General features: G+C 43.1%; 1 protein-coding gene across 1 annotated transcript in view; it reads left to right on the top strand.

Moving 5' to 3' along the window:
- The window catches only part of LOC122934980, a 78,345-nt gene extending 57,523 nt beyond the window's left edge, over nucleotides 1-20,822 (top strand). Inside the window, exons 2-3 of the mRNA XM_044290675.1 lie at nucleotides 6,992-7,473; nucleotides 19,900-20,822. Of these exons, the coding sequence (XP_044146610.1) occupies nucleotides 6,998-7,473; nucleotides 19,900-20,056 (633 nt within the window). The 5' untranslated portion in view covers nucleotides 6,992-6,997 and the 3' untranslated portion in view covers nucleotides 20,057-20,822. The remainder of the gene's footprint in view (nucleotides 1-6,991; nucleotides 7,474-19,899) is intronic.
- The last annotated feature ends 1,330 nt before the right edge of the window (nucleotides 20,823-22,152 follow it).

Here is a 22,152-nt window from a genome sequence, read left to right as displayed (position 1 = left end):
CCAGGGAAGACTAACCAGATACCTAACCTCACGGTCAGTACCTGAGTTAGTCTGGCAGTCCAACCACAACCCCATACTGGACCTGTTGAATTTTGGGGCCTGGCTCTGTTCTGTATGTCCCCAGCTGTTGAGTGGGCATCTGCGACTCCTTGCTGCCTTGTGGTTCTCCAGCTTGGAGCTGTAGGTACTTGGTGGGCAGAGGCCGGCTGCGCTCTGCCCAGATGCCAGCTCTTCCGCGGGGGTAGCCTGTGGAAAGTCCGGCTCTGAAGAAGAGGGTAGGGGAGGGCAGAGGCCGACTGCGCTCTGCCCAGATGCCAGCTCTTCTGCTGGGGTAGCCGGTGGGGAGTCCGGCTCTGGAGAAGAGGATAGGGGAGGGCAGAGGCCGACTGCACTCTGCCCAGATGCCAGCACTTCCGCTGGGGTAGCCTGTGGGATGTCCGGCTCTGGAGAAGAGGATAGAGGAGGGCAGAGGCCGACTGCGCTCCGCCCTGATGCCAGCTCTTCCGCTGGGAAGAAATCAGTGGGTAGCGCAGGCTCATCCCCTGCCCCCAGAACTCTGTTGGGAAGTAGCTGGGAAGGGGAGGGCTCGCTTACCTCCTCCTCCTGGTATCCCTGCGGAGATGGATGGGGATCTGGACCAACTGTCCAGCATCCCTGTAGGACTGGCACCGAGCCCGCGGTCTCATCTGCGCCCATGCAGAGGGGCTTGTGTTCCCCTTTTCCCGGTATCTCCGGCTGCTGGTGGAAGGTGAGGCCGGTTGCCTCTCCTCCCCAGGACTCTAGTTGCTGTAAGGCAGAGGGACCCCGCATCTCCTCCCCCTAGAACTCAGGTTGCCGCTGGGGAGAGAGACCGGTTGTCTCCTCTCCCTGTGATATGCACTGCCGCTGGAGATCTGGGCAGGCGGCCCAGCATCCCTGTAGGGCCAGTAGAGAGACCTCGGTCCCATCTCCACCTGCCATCTGTGGGTCCTCCCAGGACCAGTCTGTGAGGTCCCTCAACATTTGCGAGTCAGGATCACCTGCGTCCACACCTGGCAACTCCGGCTGCTGCTGAGGGTCTGGGCCAGCATCCCAGCATCCCGGTGGAGAGCCCTCGGTCCCGTCTCCATCTGCCTGTTGTGGGTCCTCCCAGGACCAGTCTGTGAGGTCCCTCAACATTTGCGAGTAAGGACCACCTGCGTCCACACCTGGCAACTCCGGCTGCTGCTGAGGGTCTGGGCCAGCCTCCCAGCATCCCGGTGGAGAGCCCTCGGTCCCGTCTCCACCTGCCTGTTGTGGTTCCTCACAGGACCAGTCTATGAGGACCCCTACCTCTGTAGCTGGTACTGAAGCAGGGGATACTTCAGTCGGGTCTTCCCAGCTGTAGGGTTGTAGGTCTGGGACTGCCACCCAGCTCTCTGGCAGTGTATATTGGGACCGAATTGAGCTGAAGAAGTATTGGTAGTCCTGCTCCAGCTCCCACTCCTTTGTCACTAGAGATGCCAGGTCTTGTCTCACCTCTCTCGCTGTAGCCCAATCATGCATAGCCTCTCTGTAGTCATAGATATCCCAGAACCGGGACCCTCCAGCATCTCCGAACTCCGGTTCTGCGAAGGCCTCAAACAACAGGCCAGGGCCATCATAATCCTCACCCTCGGGTCTGTCGTGCTCAGCCACCCAGGGAGAGTGCCGAATCACATACCACCAGAGTGCCTGCTAGGCGTCATCTAGCCAAAGCTCCTTCTATACCAGGCTCTCCAGTTCTGTCACCCACTCATTCAGGGGCTCCTCTCCCAGAAGGGGCATTCGCAGGGCCACTCGCATCCGCAACTGCTGCTCCTCACTGGGGAGACACTCGCCCCGCCGACGCTGTACATCTTCCAGGGCCTCGTGCCAGACGCCTTTCCGGACTGCATCCCTCCAGTCCGGGTCATCATCCTCCTCGTAGTGGAACGCTGTTCGAAGACTAGCCGATTCCATCCTGCTGTAGCCAGGGGCGCTGTACGGATACTAGCGTTGCCCTCAATATACTCCACGAACCGTGTCTCCGAGCTGCTTCTCCTCACACTAGGACGCCATCCCACTGCTTGCCACCAATGTAACGGATCTCCTAGCACCCCAACCTGGTACCTCCGTCATTAGATGCTCCTAGTGCTTTCCGAGGACTCCAAGCACTCCACTTGACACCGTACGCCCTGCAGACCCCACGAACCGCCGCAGCTTGGTTGGGGTCTCACCGTCCTCCACCCACGCTGGACCTACGACAAGGCTCCAGGCTCCAGTGGGTGAACCTCTCCTACAGCCAGAGAGCAGGAACAGCTCTTACAAGAGCTAGTAGTTATGCCAGGGGAGTATAGCAAATCGTCAGCGTATAGCAATCCCCCAGTTTTGATCAGTTATCCAAACACCAGTCTCAACATGATGAAGGATAAAACAGGAACACTTTATTGAGGGCTACTCGCCCGTATTTATGCAGGTCCCCATCTGGTGGACACGCCCCCAGGGGACTAGAATGGAGACTGCGACACACCGAACAGATACAACACATCCCCACAATGCATCATGGTTTCCTCCTCTCTGCCCCAGAGACAACCGAGGAATAATCCAATTATCTCTCAGGACAAAGGGGAGATCGCCAATACACATACAGAGACAACAAGACAGACATCACCATTTAAACACACAATGTCACACCCTCCCAGCAAACACAGACATTTAACATATTCCCAGATAGCTCAAGTCTGAGTGCATATCATTAGGTGAATGGCACTCAGACCACACGAATACAATTAAACTAGCCATCTGGGTACCCTCACATAACAAAATACAATTCCAAAGACAGATTTAAGCTGTGCGGCCGGCCTGTCTTCTTTAAAGTTAGTATGGGCCATAATCCTGAGGCAGGAGGCTGGCAACCAGCCCCCTCCAAAACACCGTGGCGAGGTTGGTTTCGTCACACTGTGGTGTTACATAGGACTGCAGGAGACATCTACTACATTATCTGTACTCAGAGAGTTATCACTGTTATCTGTGGTGTTACATAGGACTGCAGGTGACATCTGCTACATTATCTGTACTCAGAGAGCTATCACTGTGTTATCTGTGGTGTTACATAGGACTGCAGGTGACATCTACTACACTATCTGTACTCAGAGAGCTATCACTGTGTTATCTGTGGTGTTACATAGGACTGCAGGAGACATCTACTACATTATCTGTACTCAGAGAGTTATCACTGTGTTATCTGTGGTGTTACATAGGACTGCAGGTGACATCTACTACATTATCTGTACTCAGAGAGCTATCACTGTGTTATCTGTGGTGTTACATAGGACTGCAGGTGACATCTACTACATTATCTGTACTCAGAGAGCTATCACTGTGTTATCTGTGGTGTTACATAGGACTGTAGGTGACATCTACTACATTATCAGTACTCGGAGAGTTAGCACTGTGTTACACAGGACTGCAGGTGACATCAACTACATTATCAGTACTCAGAGAGCTATCACTGTGTTATCTGTGGTGTTACATAGGACTGCAGGTGACATCTACTACACTATCTGTACTCAGAGAGCTATCACTGTGTTATCTGTGGTGTTACATAGGACTGCAGGAGACATCTACTACATTATCTGTACTCAGAGAGTTATCACTGTGTTATCTGTGGTGTTACATAGGACTGCAGGTGACATCTACTACATTATCTGTACTCAGAGAGCTATCACTGTGGTGTTACATAGGACTGCAGGTGACATCTACTACATTATCTGTACTCAGAGAGCTATCACTGTGTTATCTGTGGTGTTACATAGGACTGCAGGAGACATCTACTACATTATCTGTACTCAGAGAGTTATCACTGTGTTATCTGTGGTGTTACATAGGACTGCAGGTGACATCTACTACATTATCTGTACTCAGAGAGCTATCACTGTGTTATCTGTGGTGTTACATAGGACTGCAGGTGACATCTACTACATTATCTGTACTCAGAGAGCTATCACTGTGTTATCTGTGGTGTTACATAGGACTGCAGGTGACATCTACTACATTATCTGTACTCAGAGAGCTATCACTGTGTTATCTGTGGTGTTACATAGGACTGCAGGTGACTTCTACTACATTATCAGTACTCTGAGAGTTATCATTGTGTTACATAGGACTGCAGGTGACATCTACTACATTATCAGTACTCTGAGAGTTAGCACTGTGTTACACAGGACTGCAGGTGACATCTACTACATTATCAGTGCTCAGTTAAGCCTGGGTAATAAACTATGCAGCTGTTAAGAGTTATGTGACACACTGGGCTCTGCTGCATCTCCAGCTGCTGAGCTGTGCACTTCTGCTGGTGATGTAGTGCGGGCTCAGCTGTCCGGAGCAGCAGATGTTCTTAGACAAACACCTTTCTGGCAGAATAAATGATGCTCTGTGAGAGGAAGATGCGGCTCGGTCCCAACACCTCCCTGAAGACTCCTCATGTCCTCCTCTAAGGTCATCACATCCTGGCAGTGAGGTCTTCAGCGCCCTGCCCGCCAGTGACGCCATATTGATTTACACCTCGTTAATTACGGTCTTGGCTCTCCGTTATGACAGTATTTATATTCCGGTAATGGATGAGCTGAGGATTTCTTCTCCCTGAGACCATTCTCTATAAATACACCTGCATCCTGAGGTGTGTGCACCTGGACGCCAAGGAATATAAGACGCAGTAATCACTGACACCAGATCATCACAAGACCCTGTATGACGTATCTCATGCTGGGGGGAGGGGGGTGCACCCGCAGAAACAGCATCACATTGTGCTGGTGTCACCGCTGCCATAGACCCGTCCTACCTGTTATATTAGGAGATGTCAGAACAGATTCCGTAAGGACAGAAGTTGTGGTGTCCACCTGCCATGGTCAATGGCCTGGTGATCTTGTAGCGAATATCTCCGTTTTTCTTGCAAAATCATGCAGCCATCGGTCACCGCAAACCATCTGAGCGTACCCCAATACTTCATCAGACTTCTGCAAATAACGCTTAAAGGGGTGCCCCATCTCAGACCTAACTAGGATATGCCATCGGTGTCATATTGCAGCGGGTCCCAGAGGTGGAACCAGCACCTATCTCCAGAACGTGGCCTCCAAGGTGCAGGAGAGCGTACTGCGCAAGCGCGGACACCCTCCATTGACTGTCGTGGGAGCACCGAAAATAGCTGAACCAGCACTTGGCTATTTTCAGTACTCCCATAGTGATGAATGGAGGTGGCGGGGCTTGCGCAGTGCGCTCTCCATTCAGCTCTATGGGACTTCCGAAAATAGCCAAGCACGCTCGTTCAGCAGTGAATGGAGAGCGCTCCGTACATGTGCGGTGCCCCAGAGGTAGGATCCACAAACATCCTAGCAATATGCCACCAGTGTCTCAGATGGGCCATCCCCTTTGAACCATTTATAATCAGCAGATCTACATTTTTCTCACCATTTTCAATATCTCTGCTTGCCATCAGTGAATAGGAACCATCTTATTTAAATCCAGAGGCTGAAAACCTGCAGATACCTAAGGCTACTTTCACATCTGCGTTGTGCTGTCTGGTTATAAGATCCGACACAGGGTCTAAAAACCGCAGCACAACGCTTCCGTTTTATCCCCATTCATTGTCAATGGGGAAGAAACTGAACAAACCAGAACGGAGTGCGCCAAAATGCATTCGGTTCCGTTTTGTTGCGTTCCCACGCCGGACACAAAATAGATGTGAGCAGCGTTTTTGTGTGCGGCATGGGAAACTGAACATGTGAGGGCTCATGCACACGAACGTATTTTCTTTCCGCTTCCTTCCGTTTTTTGTGCGGACCGTACACGGAACCATTTACTTCAATGGGTCAGCAAAAACAAAGGAAGGTACTCCGTGTGCATTCCGTTTCCATATTTCCGTTCCGCAAAAAAGTAGTGCATGGCCTATTATTGTCCGCAAATCACGGTCCGAGGCCCCATTCAAGTCAGTGGGTCCGCAAAAAATACAGAACGCACACGGAACACATCCGTATGTCATCCGTATTTTGCGGATCCATACTGTAGAAATGCTACGCCCAGCCCATATTGCTCATGTGTTTGGTGATTATTAAGTTACTGTTTCCGTTTTCGATATGCAAAAAACGGATCACATATAGAAACCATACGGATATGTTTTGTGGAATAACGGAACGGAAGAGAACTTAAATCAGAGGAAAAAAAACGCAAAACAACAACAGTCGTGTGCATGAGCCCTAAGTCAATGGTGCTAGATCCGTCTTTTTTGGACACCAAAAAAAACGGATCCGGCGCCCATTGACTTACAATGGATCTGGTTTCTTCATTTTCAATATGATACAACCGGATCAGTTCTGAACGGATGCAGACAGTTGTATTATAATAACAGATGAGTTTTGCTTTGGTTTTAAGATCCCATGCCGGATCGCAAAACCGGACAGCAAAATCGCATAAGTGAAAGTATCCTAATGGTTGTCACAGCTGAGCGTTTTGTTACAATTGTATCCAGTCTAGATAGTCTTCTGCGAGCCACATTGCTTGGATTCCACGTTGATACGTTTTTCCTGCACTGATACATTGTATCAAACGTTCAGGACAGGGGAAAGACTTGTGTTGCTCCTGTCTTCCACTCATACAGGAATCCCCCTACTGGGTATTAACGTCAGCTGCGTGAGCGGGACGAGGGACGCACAGAGATCTTAAAAAAGGAGAGAAGCTGGAAGAAAAGGTATATTACAATCTTTCCTGATTCCCGACCTTCTTTGCCTACAATGAGACATTGTAACAAACCCTTCAGCTGTGTGAGAAGGATGTGTTCCAGGGGCGTTTTTAGCTCTCAGATGTAATTTTGAATGTTTTGTATTCATTGACAGCAAGCAGAGATCTTCAAAATGGTGAGGAATGGAACTTTTGGCAATGCCTTTAACATGTCAGTGTATGCACTAAAGTCTACTCCATCGGCGCAGCATTAACATTGACATCTCTGTGTGATCTCCAGGGTACAATGAGGCAGCTCCTGGCCCTACGTCTGACTCTGAGCCTATGGGTCGCTATATCATTAAGCTCAGGCCAAAGCGGAGATGACATCCTGGCCGATTTGGGGTCCGGTTACATCCTTGACAATCCTCAAGACCAACCCAAAGAGCCTCGATATCACCCACAGGACACAAACAAGTGTCAGCTGACCTTTGTGACCCCACGCCAGGAATCGTGCGCCAGGAAGGACAACCCTCAGAGCGTGAAGGAGAACCTGAAGTATCTCCAGGACCTACTACAGGACCACAACCGGGTCCTGCAGAGCCTGAAGTATACAGTGAATGCTGACGCCCAAGACATGGGGTACCAACAGGTGATCTCAGAGCATAACAAAGGAATCCGGGAGGACAACAAGGAATTCTACGGGACACTGAACAAAATCATTCACGAGCTTCACACTCGGATGGATGATGATGGTGCCGAGGTGCTCGATGAGAAGAAGAAGTAAGAATATGCATGTTGCATGTTAGATATAGTCTACATATAATATGGAGGGACTATGACCTTCCATTCACTTCTTGTTTCATTTTGTCTATTACCCCAGTCACCTTCACACTTGAGCTCTTAACTTGGACCAACCACAATCTGCTATCCACCCTCCCTTAACTTGTATGGGAGTGCCGAAAATTGCAGAGCTATTTCCGGAACTCCCATAGAAGTGGAGAGGTGGCCGTACTTGCACAGTGCACTATCCATTCTCTTTCTTTTCGGAAGTCCCATAGAAGTGATTGGAGAGCACGCCACACATGCACAGTGCACTCTGACATTCTGGAGATAGGTCCAGGTCCCAGAGTTGAGACTCGCACCTATCTGACATTGGTGGCATATGCTAGCGATATGCCATCAGTGTGTGAGACTGGCCAACCCCTTTAAAGGTTAATCCAGCAATGGATATTTCCTCGAAAACTCTGCAATAGTAATATTAGATTGTGGTTAGTCAAGGTTAAGAGCTCAAGTGTGGATGTGACTGGAGTAGAAGACATGAATGGCTAATTCTCCATTCTTTCTCCAACTAGATAGGGTGGCCACCACCTTATCCAATGGGATAATGGTTAAAGGAGTATTGTTCTTGACACAGGTGCAGATCCCATCCTGGAAGACTTTTATGTCACATCCCCTTTAAGAATAGGTCATCATTGTGTGATTAGTGAAAGTCTTGTGCCCAAGACCTGAATCTATTGCCGTACGTCTGGCACTGCCTGGTGCTGCAGCTAAGCTCCATTCACTTTAAAGCATTGAAAGCAGGTACTTCCTATCAGAAAACATGGCAGCTGGGCTCAAGGAGTGTTGAATATTTAAAAAAGTGAATGGATTTTGCCATTAAAAGTGTTGTGCAGAACTGTCCTTCCATAAAAAAGCGCCATACATCTGCACAGTGAAGCTATTAAGCTCTGACACTACATTGGAGATGTGGTACTGTTTCGAGTAGAAAGTAGCCATGGTTTTCGATTTCTGTAAAACCACTTAGGGTTGTATATCAACATGTGAATGTTAATTGGTAGAATTATAGGAAAAAATGGTTATCAAGACTTCATGAGACACTATAGAGATGGCTGTCAGTTAGGGCACACATGCCTTGGGCACCAGTAGAGCTTGTGTCCTTGAATGGAGACTTTCTCTAATGCTCTATATTGAAGGTGTTGGTGTGTAAGCTACAATGCTCAACTTCTCTGTGTTGTACTCTTATGATCTAGTACCACCTCCACTGCTAGCTAGCTACACGCAGGAATATTGCTGGCTTTGTTTACAGCAGCAGCTCTGTCTCTGGCACTGCTGCTTCTGAACATATGGCTGCACTTCTATTTATGTTCTTCCAGCCACATACTCTCTACAATTTAAGAACCGGAATAAATCAGATTTAGTTACTTGTTCCTAAAAAGACCCTTTTGCATCCAGGTTATGCCACAGTAACAACACAATTGGTTATGTGACTGTCGCATTAATGTAAATGCAAGCACATCTGACGGTTTATAATGCAGCATGTAAATAAAAAGCAATAAAAAGTTATAGCAGCTATCACATAACAGTCCAACTAGGTGGAGGTACCAACCGCAACAATCAAAGGTAACTGATGGTAAAGGACATGACTTTTCTTGTAAGTAGGAGTGCACTTCATTTCATCCCTGTCTTGGTCGTGAACCGTCTCATCCCTCATTATTTTGTAAATGTTTAGTAGTCCTCCAGATCCTATCTGTCTGCAGATAACCGAAGAATAATTAGATACAAATCATCAGGACACAACCTGATTGTTAGGATGATTGATGATCTTCTGATTGCACCCTCAGGTAACGGCCTGGAAATCAGCAACTCCAAAAAGTGCAAAATAATAGCAGAAACCGTCTACAATTAATGAGGTTATAATAGTGCCATTATCCCAAGTGATGGGGCTTCACTCGGCTTCTGTGGCCATTAACTCCTACTTCAGAGGATCTGGACAGTGCATTTCTGTAACATAAAAGGGGTATTCCAGCTTTGAGATCTTTTTTATTTAGGCCCTGGAATGTGGCCCATGTAAAATAAGTAATCCACTGACTTGCTCCCCGCCAGTCCGTGTTACGGATGTGTCATGGTCTTGTTGTTGTGCACCGTGACACGTTAGCCGTGCATGCTGGTTTCCAGGGGAAAAGCGTTGTGGTGCAGCATGTTTGTGCTTTCCTCCTTTTTGTGGTTCTTTCCCTGTCTGGTGCTGGAGGGGTTAACTTCCTGGCTAGGTGTGCTCTGGGTGTGGCCTTATGGCTCTTCTTAATCTGGTGTTTTGAGCGTGAGGTCAGTAGTTATCCAGCCTTGGTGCATGCTGGAGCTATGCTCCTGCCCTGGATATTCCATCCTTTCAGTGTGAGTGCCACCTAGTTAGACACTGAGGTCATCCGTTGTCTTCTCTATGTCATCCTTACGTATTTTCCCCTTCCTTCCCTTGTATTTCTTTGGTGAGGGTTTATGTACAGGGTGTGTTGTTATGTCTAGTGTTGTGTTCCATGTCTGGTCTGTTTGGTGTGTGTTCTCCAGCATGGTTGCTAGACATTCCCCTGTTTGTCTGTGTCTTCGGTGAGAGGGCCCCTGGGTTCCCCGGAAGGGAAACCACTAGTTAGTGAGCAGCTCTGCCTGGTGCCGCCATGCATTCAGTCCACATGTGGGTCCAGGTAGTCTTGGTGCTGGTGTTTCACCTTGTTGCTGCGGCAGGTAAGTGCTTGTCGTTCCGGTGTGTTGTCGTATCACTGGGTTCTTACCTGCCGACCCAGATGCTGCTCACTGTCTTCCCTTAACCTTGCTGCTTGGCCTGTGAGACTCCTGTTCGTCCTTGTTCTGGAGGAACAGGTTTTTTCTTGCTGCTAACCTTTATTCAGGGATCATCAGGGTGACTCAGGGTCCGAGGTTCCTGTGTATGAGCCACCTACCATCTGGGTCTGCTCATACGGTTAGGAGTCAGGGCCAGGAGTAGGGCTCCCTTTTCCTGGTGTCCAGGCCTAGTTTTTTCCCCTACTCCCCACGTGACAGTCGGTTCCAGTGCATAGGTGATTTCACTCCCCAACATGTTAACTTCCAGACAGGGTCATGTGTGCCACTGCAGTAATTCACTGGCCTCACTTTTTTTTAAGGCCCATTAGTGCAGGAATGTGAAGTAGATCACTTGCATAATACACTGCATAGTTCTGTAGTGGAACCACTGTGTCAAACAACCAGTTTGACTTTGGGCTAAACTTAAGAACATTATCCTGGCGACTCTCCGGTATACAGGGATCAGGACTTCGCTTCAGAGAGCCTCTAGGCCGCTACCTCTTGGAATAGGGAAATAGCTGTGGCTGGCAGCTGATCCATGGGTGTCACAGGGCAAACCCTTAGTCAGAAACAGGCCAGAGTCAGGGCAGGCTGTGTTCTTGTGATAAAGGTCCGAGGTCAGGGCAGGCAGCAGGCAGGTTCACAACAGTTAACAGGCACAGGTCAGGGCAGGCTGCTGGGAGGCTGAATCCAGTAAACAGGCACAGATCGATGCCAGACAACAGAAATGTAGCAAACTAGGAACCTTACTGCTCTGACAAGGCAATGAGGTCAGCACCACAGTCTTATAGCTGCAAGCTGATTAGCAACTATAGGCAGCCGTGCAACTTCACACAGCAAGGAACCGAGGGGAGTGGTGGTTGCAGAAATGAGAGTAGTAGTGTTTACTGGGTCATGTTTCTAATAGAAGTAGCAGAGCTGTGACAGACTTGGACAACCAGTGTAACACAAGCTGTAATAACAGCACTAACATGGCAAGCCTGGCATCTTCACTTGGCCCCTGGCTGCCATGGCAAACAATCAACACCCTACAATAGAGGGAAAGGGGGGGGGGGGGGGCTCATCTTAACTTGAGCCCTTCTGACTTTTCAGACATATTTGTGATTATAATATATAATAACCACAAAATCCCACTAGACTGTCAGAGATATTAGATGTTACCACATAAACTCCCTAGACCACCATGAACGATGGATATCAATAGTAGCCCTTCATCAACCTACACCACCAGAGATCCTAGGTATTAACCATTATGACACTTTAGACCACCAGGCATCTAATAGGAATATGATAACTAACCCCTAAACCACGTATTATAAGAATATGTTTTATGCTGCTCTCTCCCTATCACAGCTTATGGGGTGTGTCCTTTCCGTTGCAGCTTTCTCCTTATCACAGCTCATGCATGGGACATGTCCTTTCTGCTGCAGCTATCTCCCTATCACAGCTCAGGGGACTCGTCCTTTCTGCTGCAGCTTTCTCCCTATCACAGCTCAGGGGACTCGTCCTTTCTGCTGCAGCTTTCTCCCTGAAACTGTTACAGCTTCTATCAGTAAATCCAGCTGGTGGCATTTAAAGGATGAAACTGATCATGCGCGACCACCTTAGTAGGTGGACGTTCACATTATTATACAGATGTAACACCAAGGGGCACCATTATAATTAAGTAAAGAGAATATCTCACAGCTGGGAAAAAAATGTATGGTGGCACAAATTCCTTTATTGTCTGATGTTGCTACTAGTTTCACACCTAGTTTTTTTTTTGTGCTGTTTTTGCTGTTTTTGCAGCTTTTCTTCCCCTGTTTTTACATAGCCAGGTGTCACCTTAAATTCTATAGTGCATTATTAAATGCAATACATGCAAAAAAAAAAATTTTTTGCATTGCAGTTGAATTATTATTCATTTTTTCCTGGCAATTTTTCCCATAGCCTTCTCTGGAAGACTCAAAAAATCCTATACAAACCAAAACCTTAATAAAAAAAAGACATATAAAAAATAAAATAAAAATACACCAGAAAAAAAAAGAAACGTTTAAAAAGTTACAATAAAGAATCCATCAGCAGTGCTAAAATGCTAAAAGATGCTTGGTAGTTTTACAAGATGCCCCAAAACTCACGTGTGAAGGAAGCACATTGTCGGCAAGTGCTAAAAAAGTTAAAGGGGTTCTCCCATGACTAATATAAAAAATGAAAATCAAAGATCATACAGTACATGACAATCTCTTTCTAACAAAGCTAGAACCAGCCCTGTACCTCACATGGATCCAGAGATCTCCACATTCATTACTCGGCTAGATTTATATCAAGCGGACAGCTTAAGGGGCGTGTCCATTCTGCTGCAGCTCAGGGGGCGTGTCTACTCTGCTGGAGCTCTCTTCCTATCAAAGCTCAGGAGGCAGTTGAAAAATGAAACTGAGCATGTGCGGCCATCTCAGTGAGCAGGACAAAGAAATTAGAAAAAAAGAAACAGCAGGTGGCGCTATACAGATAAATTTTATTGAATAACTCTGTGGCTATGCAAAATTTATTAATTACATACAATTACAAAAATATTCAGATCCAGGGACTGGTTTGAAAACCTAAGAATATTTTTCATGGGACAAGCCCTTTAAATAAATGGGCCTTTGTTGCTTTAAATTGCAAAGTCAACTCTGCTACATCTGTGCATACTTGTGGATAGCCAAGATATTGTTTCTGAACGAACATGGACAATGTCATTCCCTTAGGAGTAAGGTTTTTTTTATCTTTAACTCTTCGATTACTATAATACTCTTCTTGCGGTGGACCCTGTACCTCCCAACATCTGAGATCTTCCATCATCTTATACTCTGATACACCCATTACACACAGACCGAGCCACTGACCTGATATATATATACTGTATATATTCATCACCGACCCTCCATTAATGAACAGAGGGAGAAGTGACACAACAGAAAACATTCATCAAGAGGTTTCTTCCATAGAATGAAGAAAATGTAGGTTATTTCTCTATGAGAATTACTGGCTGGGAGTTTACCAGCGAAATTATATAAAAGTGAAGGCTATCTTATACCAGCGGTACATATACAATTATATACAGGAGATGCCCAGGTTATACCAGCATGCTCCATATCACTATATACAAGAAGATGTATAACTTATACCAGCGGTACATATACAATTATATACAGGAGATGCCCAGGTTATACCAGCATGCTCCATATCACTATATACAGGAAGATGTATAACTTATACCAGCTGTACATATATAATTATATACAGGGGATACCCAGGTTATACCAGCATGCTCCATATCACTATATACAAGAAGATGTATAACTTATACCAGCTGTACATATATAATTATATACAGGAGATACCCAGGTTATACCAGCATGGTCCATATCACTATATACAAGAAGATGTATAACTTATACCAGCTGTACATATATAATTATATACAGGAGATGCCCAGGTTATACCAGCATGCTCCATATCACTATATACAAGAAGATGTATAACTTATACCAGCTGTACATATATAATTATATACAGGAGATGCCCAGGTTATACCAGCATGCTCCATATCACTATATACAAGAAGATGTATAACTTATACCAGCTGTACATATATAATTATATACAGGAGATACCCAGGTTATACCAGCATGCTCCATATCACTATATACAAGAAGATGTATAACTTATACCAGCTGTACATATATAATTATATACAGGAGATACCCAGGTTATACCAGCATGCTCCATATCACTATATACAAGAAGATGTATAACTTATACCAGCTGTACATATATAATTATATACAGGAGATGCCCAGGGTATACCAGCATGGTCCATATCACTATATACAAGAAGATGTATAACTTATACCAGCTGTACATATATAATTATATACAGGAGATGCCCAGGTTATACCAGCATGGTCCATATCACTATATACAAGAAGATGTATAACTTATACCAGCTGTACATATATAATTATATACAGGAGATGCCCAGGTTATACCAGCATGGTCCATATCACTATATACAAGAAGATGTATAACTTATACCAGCTGTACATATATAATTATATACAGGAGATGCCCAGGTTATACCAGCATGCTCCATATCACTATATACAAGAAGATGTATAACGTATACCAGCTGTACATATATAATTATATACAGGAGATGCCCAGGTTATACCAGCATGCTCCATATCACTATATACAGAAGATGTATAACTTATACCAGCTGTACATATATAATTATATACAGGAGATGCCCAGGTTATACCAGCATGGTCCATATCACTGTATACAGAAGATGTAAAACTTATACCAGCTGTACATATATAATTATATACAGGAGATACCCAGGTTATACCAGCATGCTCCATATCACTATATACAAGAAGATGTATAACTTATACCAGCTGTACATATATAATTATATACAGGAGATGCCCAGGTTATACCAGCATGCTCCATATCACTATATACAAGAAGATGTATAACGTATACCAGCTGTACATATATAATTATATACAGGAGATGCCCAGGTTATACCAGCATTGTCCATATCACTATATACAGGAAGATGTATAACGTATACCAGCTGTACATATATAATTATATACAGGAGATACCCAGGTTATACCAGCATGGTCCATATCACTATATACAAGAAGATGTATAACTTATACCAGCTGTATATATATAATTATATACAGGAGATGCCCAGGTTATACCAGCATGCTCCATATCACTATATACAGAAGATGTATAACTTATACCAGCTGTACATATATAATTATATACAGGAGATACCCAGGTTATACCAGCATGGTCCATATCACTGTATACAAGAAGATGTATAACTTATACCAGCTGTACATATATAATTATATATAGGAGAAGCCCAGGTTATACCAGCATGGTCCATATCACTATATACAGGAAGATGTATAACTTATACCAGCTGTACATATATAATTATATACAGGAGATGCCCAGGTTATACCAGCATGGTCCATATCACTATATACAGAAGATGTATAACTTATACCAGCTGTACATATATAATTATATACAGGAGAAGCCCAGGTTATACCAGCATGGTCCATATCACTATATACAGGAAGATGTATAACTTATACCAGCTGTACATATATAATTATATACAGGAGATACCCAGGTTATACCAGCATGGTCCATATCACTATATACAGAAGATGTATAACTTATACCAGCTGTACATATATAATTATATACAGGAGAAGCCCAGGTTATACCAGCATGGTCCATATCACTATATACAGGAAGATGTATAACTTATACCAGCTGTACATATATAATTATATACAGGAGATGCCCAGGTTATACCAGCATGCTCCATATCACTATATACAAGAAGATGTATAACTTATACCAGCTGTACATATATAATTATATACAGGAGATGCCCAGGTTATACCAGCATGCTCCATATCACTATATACAAGAAGATGTATAACTTATACCAGCTGTACATATATAATTATATACAGGGGATGCCCAGGTTATACCAGCATGCTCCATATCACTATATACAAGAAGATGTATAACTTATACCAGCTGTACATATATAATTATATACAGGGGATACCCAGGTTATACCAGCATGGTCCGTATCACTATATACAATAAGATGTATAACTTATACCAGCTGTACATATATAATTATATACAGGAGATACCCAGGTTATACCAGCATGCTCCGTATCACTATATACAAGAAGATGTATAACTTATACCTGCTGTACATATATAATTATAAACAGGAGATACCCAGGTTATACCAGCATGCTCCATATCACTATATACAAGAAGATGTATAACTTATACCAGCTGTACATATATAATTATATACAGGAGATGCCCAGGTTATACCAGCATGCTCCATATCACTATATACAAGAAGATGTATAACTTATACCAGCTGTACATATATAATTATATACAGGAGATGCCCAGGTTATACCAGCATGGTCCATATTACTATATACAGAAGATGTATAACTTATACCAGCTGTACATATATAATTATATACAGGAGATACCCAGGTTATACCAGCATGCTCCATATCACTATATACAGAAGATGTATAACTTATACCAGCTGTACATATATAATTATATACAGGAGATGCCCAGGTTATACCAGCATGCTCCATATCACTATATACAGAAGATGTATAACTTATACCAGCTGTACATATATAATTATATACAGGAGATGCCCAGGTTATACCAGCATGGTCCGTATCACTATATACAAGAAGATGTATAACTTATACCAGCTGTACATATATAATTATATACAGGAGATGCCCAGGTTATACCAGCATGCTCCATATCACTATATACAAGAAGATGTATAACTTATACCTGCTGTACATATATAATTATATACAGGAGATACCCAGGTTATACCAGCATGCTCCATATCACTATATACAAGAAGATGTATAACTTATACCAGCTGTACATGTATAATTATATACTGGAGATACCCAGGTTGTACCAGCATGGTCCATATCACCGTATACAAGAAGATGTATAACTTATACCAGCTGTACATATATAATTATATACAGGAGATACCCAGGTTATACCAGCATGCTCCATATCACTATATACAGAAGATGTATAACTTATACCAGCTGTACATATATAATTATATACAGGAGATACCCAGGTTATACCAGCATGCTCCATATCACTGTATACAAGAAGATGTATAACTTATACCAGCTGTACATATATAATTATATACAGGAGATGCCCAGGTTATACCAGCATGGTCCATATCACTATATACAGGAAGATGTATAACTTATACCAGCTGTACATATATAATTATATACAGGAGATGCCCAGGTTATACCAGCATGGTCCATATCACTGTATACAAGAAGATGTATAACTTATACCAGCTGTACATATATAATTATATACAGGAGATGCCCAGGTTATACCAGCATGCTCCATATCACTATATACAAGAAGATGTATAACTTATACCAGCTGTACATATATAATTATATACAGGAGATGCCCAGGTTATACCAGCATGCTCCATATCACTATATACAGAAGATGTATAACGTATACCAGCTGTACATATATAATTATATACAGGAGATGCCCAGGTTATACCAGCATGCTCCATATCACTATATACAGAAGATGTGTAACTTATACCAGCTGTACATATATAATTATATACAGGAGATGCCCAGGTTATACCAGCATGCTCCATATCACTATATACAAGAAGATGTATAACTTATACCAGCTGTACATATATAATTATATACAGGAGAAGCCCAGGTTATACCAGCATGGTCCATATCACTATATACAGGAAGATGTATAACTTATACCAGCTGTACATATATAATTATATACAGGAGATGCCCAGGTTATACCAGCATGCTCCATATCACTATATACAAGAAGATGTATAACTTATACCAGCTGTACATATATAATTATATACAGGAGATGCCCAGGTTATACCAGCATGCTCCATATCACTATATACAGAAGATGTATAACTTATACCAGCTGTACATATATAATTATATACAGGAGAAGCCCAGGTTATACCAGCATGGTCCATATCACTATATACAGGAAGATGTATAACTTATACCAGCTGTACATATATAATTATATACAGGAGATGCCCAGGTTATACCAGCATGCTCCATATCACTATATACAAGAAGATGTATAACTTATACCAGCTGTACATATATAATTATATACAGGGGATGCCCAGGTTATACCAGCATGCTCCATATCACTATATACAAGAAGATGTATAACTTATACCAGCTGTACATATATAATTATATACAGGGGATACCCAGGTTATACCAGCATGGTCCGTATCACTATATACAAGAAGATGTATAACTTATACCAGCTGTACATATATAATTATATACAGGAGATACCCAGGTTATACCAGCATGCTCCGTATCACTATATACAAGAAGATGTATAACTTATACCTGCTGTACATATATAATTATAAACAGGAGATACCCAGGTTATACCAGCATGCTCCATATCACTATATACAAGAAGATGTATAACTTATACCAGCTGTACATATATAATTATATACAGGAGATGCCCAGGTTATACCAGCATGCTCCATATCACTATATACAAGAAGATGTATAACTTATACCAGCTGTACATATATAATTATATACAGGGGATACCCAGGTTATACCAGCATGGTCCGTATCACTATATACAAGAAGATGTATAACTTATACCTGCTGTACATATATAATTATATACAGGAGATACCCAGGTTATACCAGCATGCTCCATATCACTATATACAAGAAGATGTATAACTTATACCAGCTGTACATATATAATTATATACAGGAGATGCCCAGGTTATACCAGCATGGTCCGTATCACTATATACAAGAAGATGTATAACTTATACCAGCTGTACATATATAATTATATACAGGAGATACCCAGGTTATACCAGCATGCTCCATATCACTATATACAGAAGATGTATAACTTATACCGGCTGTACATATATAATTATATACAGGAGATGCCCAGGTTATACCAGCATGCTCCATATCACTATATACAAGAAGATGTATAACTTATACCAGCTGTACATATATAATTATATACAGGAGATGCCCAGGTTATACCAGCATGCTCCATATCACTATATACAGAAGATGTATAACGTATACCAGCTGTACATATATAATTATATACAGGAGATGCCCAGGTTATACAAGCATGCTCCATATCACTATATACAGAAGATGTGTAACTTATACCAGCTGTACATATATAATTATATACAGGAGATGCCCAGGTTATACCAGCATGCTCCATATCACTATATACAAGAAGATGTATAACATACCAGCTGTACATATATAATTACGTACAGGAGATGCCCAGGTTATACCAGCATGGTCCATATCACTATATACAGAAGATGTATAACTTATACCAGCTGTACATATATAATTATATACAGGAGATACCCAGGTTATACCAGCATGGTCCATATCACTATATACAAGAAGATGTATAACTTATACCAGCTGTACATATATAATTATACACAGGAGATGCCCAGGTTATACCAGCATGGTCCATATCACTATATACAAGAAGATGTATAACTTATACCAGCTGTACATATATAATTATATACAGGAGATACCCAGGTTATACCAGCATGCTCCATATCACTATATACAAGAAGATGTATAACTTATACCAGCTGTACATATATAATTATATACAGGAGATGCCCAGGTTATACCAGCATGGTCCATATCACTATATACAAGAAGATGTATAACTTATACCAGCTGTACATATATAATTATACACAGGAGATGCCCAGGGTATACCAATACCCGCCATATAATTATTTTGGTAGTTTGTATACACCTGTCATCAGTCTTATAACCATATTAGTGTAGTCTTACTCTTAATCCATTTTTTTTTTTAATCCAGTTCTCATTTTCTTCTTGGACTCTTCTTCTTCCTTAGAATCAAGAAAAACTTCCTAATGATGGATGATCTTCTACAGACGACCTTCTACTTGGTGGAGAAGCTGGACAAGAAGTCTCAAGATCTTGACGTCCTTCTGGAGAAACAGCTGGAAAGATCCACTGCTTTAGCCTACAGAAACATGTTGAAATCCTGATTATGGACCATCAAGCACAACTAGGGATTCACAGAGAGGAGAGTGGGTCCCAAACCAAATATCAATATGGGCTTTTACCTCCACGCTCGAAGAGGCACTACGACCCTTGGCTGGTTTCCCCTATGTGTGGCCAATGTTGCGGTGCCCTTCAGAGGAGAAGCTTTGTGTATGTTCAAACCAACCAGAGGTGATGGGCCAACCTGAGTTGGATTTCCCTCTCCATGTGCCCCATACTAGCCACATGGGCTACCAGTATGGTACAGACACCTTGGACCACCACTGAGGGCTCACGTAATCCCAGCCAACATGTATCTGGTGAAAGCTACACTATGTACCTTCAACACAATGGCGGCTTTCATCTTCACTTACTTACAGTTTTTACGTACTTTATGTGTTGAACACAATGATGGCATTCATGTAATCCACACAATGGCGGTTGTTCGTTGGCATCAGCTGCCTCTTTCAGACATTGTGCTCAGAAATGTGTATTTTCCTATATAAGTGTAGGCTGTGAAATATCTTTAATGCAGATTTATAGATACGTATGTCATTCATGTAGCTGATGTGATAGCGGATTAGTAATCATGCGGTGTACTCATGTTATGTATGTATAAAGAGGGTGAAGAAAGCCTGTCCTTCAACCAAATATGTCTTAGAAAATAGAAATGAAAACACATGGCGCCATTCTTCTGTCTTCAATGAGATTTTTCTTTTTTTTATTAAATAGGTTCAGAATTCTGTATGAATTCTTAATGTGTCTTTCTTTATTATAACGGTCGGAGCTCTGTTTTTCTGATACAAAGCTCCATTTCCTCTGCTTAGACAGAGGATGCCATGGATGTTTTCAAATCCTCCCACCACTAGATGGAGCTTAGGAGCGTTCTGCTTGCTGTTTTATACTAGAGTGTGTAATGAGCTCCCTCTAGTGGTGACTGCTGGTAGTCCAATGCCATGTCCGATCTTCCGCAGAGGTACGCAACAGGGAGGTATCCTGACCACTGGCCACTTCTATAGAAGACTCCTGGCTTTTTTGGAGACTTTCCTGTCCTTCTGTTGGTCAGGAAGCTATCCCGATTTTTGGGAGGCTCCTGAACAATTTGTGAGGGTTGGATAGTAGGATACTAAGCTCATTGACATTTTGAAAAGTCTACCTCCATTTTGCTGCACCCCCATGAGATAGCAAACAACTTACAAGTTTTCTCCTTCCTGCAAATTTCCCCACTTGCCTTTGCCCTGAAGAAGTTTCTTCAGATTCTTTCCTCTTCCCTGAGTAGGAGGATCCTTGGACAAGTCTGTGCAGCTTGGAGAAGAAGTCTTCAGCACAGCAGATACAAATGTATGTATTTATATAGCTACCGCCCACATGTCATGATGCAAATGTTCACCTAGAAGATGAGAAGTGACTGACCACTGAGCTCAACATAATCTGCGGAGGAGGGAGGGGGCACCAGAAGGAAAGGAAAGAAAGATGCCCCAGAGGTATTCAATACTAATTAGAAGTGTTATATGCAGTTTATGTACTGTAGGTATTTATATAGTTACCACACACATGTCATGATACAAATGTTCACCTAGAAGACAAGTGACTGACAACAGAACTCCGCATAATCTACAGAGGAGGGAGGGGACACCAGAAGAAAAGTGAAGGGAGATTACCCAGAGGTATCTAGTACTTGTTAGAAGTTATAGATACAGTTACTATGAAGGGTTTAGGCTTTGAATGCTCTTCTTAGAGGAAGTGTTGGCTTTTGGAGAGCCATCTAGTCAAAGATCTAATAGGGAATGGAATAAGTTTACTTAAAGTGTAACTGTCATGTTTTCATAAAAAAATCTATTTTAACATGTGTTACTGCTGGTAGAGAATATTTAGTTTCTTCACATACCACTGTTTTCTTTGAGTGTTTGCCTTAGTTATGGCTGTTTTAACATCTACAATATGAGGACCTTCTCGAGATGGCTCCTCTGCCAGTTCTCTGAGGCCAAAACTGCTTTCCCTCACTTCCCATACACACTTGCTGTAGCCAGCAGCTTCCTGTCAGCCAATGAGATTGGATTACTGAGAGACACGCCTCCTCAATCTGAAGCTTAAATCAGCC

Source organism: Bufo gargarizans, chromosome 4 (assembly GCF_014858855.1).
Source record: "Bufo gargarizans isolate SCDJY-AF-19 chromosome 4, ASM1485885v1, whole genome shotgun sequence".
Lineage (NCBI taxonomy): Eukaryota > Metazoa > Chordata > Amphibia > Anura > Bufonidae > Bufo > Bufo gargarizans.
The sequence above is the reverse complement of the archived record's forward strand: the minus strand, read 5'-3'. Positions and strand labels throughout refer to the sequence as shown.